At 42.4% G+C, this 2,431-nt stretch overlaps 1 protein-coding gene across 1 annotated transcript; it reads right to left on the reverse strand.

The window, feature by feature from the left end:
- Positions 1–1,034: 1,034 nt before the first annotated feature.
- Positions 1,035–1,976, reverse strand: LOC103736609 (olfactory receptor 1013-like). The gene has a single exon (XM_008836115.2). It carries the CDS (start codon positions 1,968–1,970, stop codon positions 1,035–1,037), a length of 936 nt encoding a protein of 311 aa, XP_008834337.1. The 5' UTR covers positions 1,971–1,976.
- Positions 1,977–2,431: the final 455 nt, after the last annotated feature.

Below are 2,431 nucleotides of genomic sequence, written 5' to 3' on the forward strand. Positions count from 1 at the left end.
ACCAGAGGAGAAAAGTAATCATCAGTCTTATTGAGAGCTACAATATTGGCTGGCTTGGCAAGATGTTCCCACTAGTGAAACAGTGCCATAAACGGATTTAAGGCCAACTCCAGAAGATGGAACTCAGTCCCAGCACCATCATTAGGGCCAGAAACCTCTAACTAGATGCAGACCACAGGGGACAACCTAGTGCTATTAATCTGTTAAACAGATGCCATATTCAAAGACTCCTAATGACTTATTGCTATGCTCACTCATAGATTAGTGCATCTCTCCATTCTCTTCAAAGAAGTTCTTGCAGTAGAAGGCAATTAACACAGAAATGCACAACTGTTCAACACTCAGAGAATAAGAGACTAAAGAAAGCTTAACCATAAATGAGACATCTATACACAGCCCTTCCCCCAAGGCTCAGGGATCTTCATAGAATAGGGGGATGAAAGAATGTAAGAGGCCCAGTTGATGAAGGAAACTATGTTTTCCAGCAATCATTCAGATGAACATCGGAACTCAGAGCCACTGTGACTACTTGCACAAGACCTGGAGCAGGGAGGAAGAAGGTAGGCAGGAAGTCCCACCTCTAGAGGAAGAGTAATTGGCATTTGATAGCTGCTGTGAGAAAGGAGTCACTTTTCTTTAAGGGTAGGAGTCCAGCAGATAAACTGAGCTCCAAGGCAGGCTCCATACCCAAGAATATTTGGGCAACACAAATGAGAGTTCATAGGGAAAATGACCATGAAGTAGTGGAGGGGTGAATAACATTAAAACACATTGTATGAAATTCTCAAAGAATCAATTAGGATATTTCGAGAAAATAAAAATAAAACATGAGTTTATACTAATACATTGGGAAAAGAATTGTTCTCAATTTACAAATTAATTATTATTTGAAGAAATAAAATGTAATATATGATCAAAGCAAAGACTTAAGATTGCACAAAAGTTCAATTTCTCTAGTTTGATATTTCTGATGATATCAACTGAATAATAACATGAAGATAAACTTTTGAAAAGTACCTATTGAGTTTTTCTATTTAAGAAAGCTTTGCTCTCTCTAACATCTTCCTCAGGGCATCCTTGATGTCTTTGTTCCTTAAGCTATAGATCAAGGGGTTCAGCATTGGAATTACCACAGTGTAGAACACTGACACCACCTTGTCCCGTTCCAGGGCATAACTAGTGCTTGGTCGGGAGTAAATGAAGAGAATTGAGCCATAGTACAAGGTGACGGCTGTCAGGTGAGAGCCACATGTGGAGAAGGCCTTGAGGCGGCCGTGGGTGGAGCGGATCTTCAGGATGGCCGCAATGATGAAGAGGTAGGAGGCTAGAATGAGCACAGTGGGAGTGATGACATTAGAGGCCAGTATGAAATACAGTGCAGCCTGGTAGCTCTCCTTCACATCACAGGCCAGCTTCACAAGCGGGGGAAGGTCACAGAAGAAGTCATCAATGACGTTGTCACCACAGAAGTTCAGGGTGAATGTCTCACTGGTGATGATGATAGAGTTTACAAAGCCACCAATATATGAAGCTCCAACAAGAATGGCACACAGCCTTGGAGACATGGCCTGTGAATAAAGTAAGGGGTTGGCGATGGCCACGTAGCGGTCATAGGCCATGGCAGCCAGCAGGTAACACTCACTGTAGGCCAGCCCAGCTGAGAAGAAGAACTGAGCCAGGCAGCCAGCAAAGGAGATGCTCTTGTCTTCAGAGATGCAGGTCATCAGGATTTTGGGTGCATAGACAGATGAGTACCAGAGATCCAGGAATGACAGGTTCCCTATGAAGAAATACATGGGTGTGTGGAGACGAGAGTCAGAACAGATGAGGGAGATCAGGGTGATATTTCCTAGGAGGCTGATGACATAAATGAGGAGGAAGATGAAAAAGAGCACTCTCTGCAGCTCCATGTCTCCTGTGAATCCTAAAAGGATGAATTCCTTCACTTCAGTCAAATTTTTCCCAACCATGATTTTGGATTTCTGCAGAAAGATTAAATCATGGCTTAAAATATCACAGAAAGTTTCCATTTTTTCCTCTAGACAACTGACAAACTCAACAAGTTAGATATTGTTATTGTGAGAAGTGTTTATGATGAAATCCATGTTATTTCTAAGGATAGACAATTAGACCTATGCTGCCTAGAAAGGCCAGGTATTAAAAACATAACATTGTGCATGTTGCCTTACATTTTTGAGCTAGTGTTTCATTTTTTAATAATTTATGTATATTCTTGGGGCTGGAGAGATGGCTCGGAGGTTAAGAACACTGGCATTGCATGACATGGGTGCACTTACCTACACGCAGGCAATACACGCAAACACAAAAAATAAAAATAATAAATAAGGGGCTGGAGAGATGGCTCAGTGGTTAAGAGCACTGGCTGCTCTTGCAGAGGACCCGGGTTCGATCCCCAGCACCCACATGGCGG

The sequence above is a fragment of the Nannospalax galili genome, unplaced genomic scaffold, assembly GCF_000622305.1.
Source record: "Nannospalax galili isolate Female #2095 unplaced genomic scaffold, S.galili_v1.0 scaffold337, whole genome shotgun sequence".
NCBI lineage: Eukaryota > Metazoa > Chordata > Mammalia > Rodentia > Spalacidae > Nannospalax > Nannospalax galili.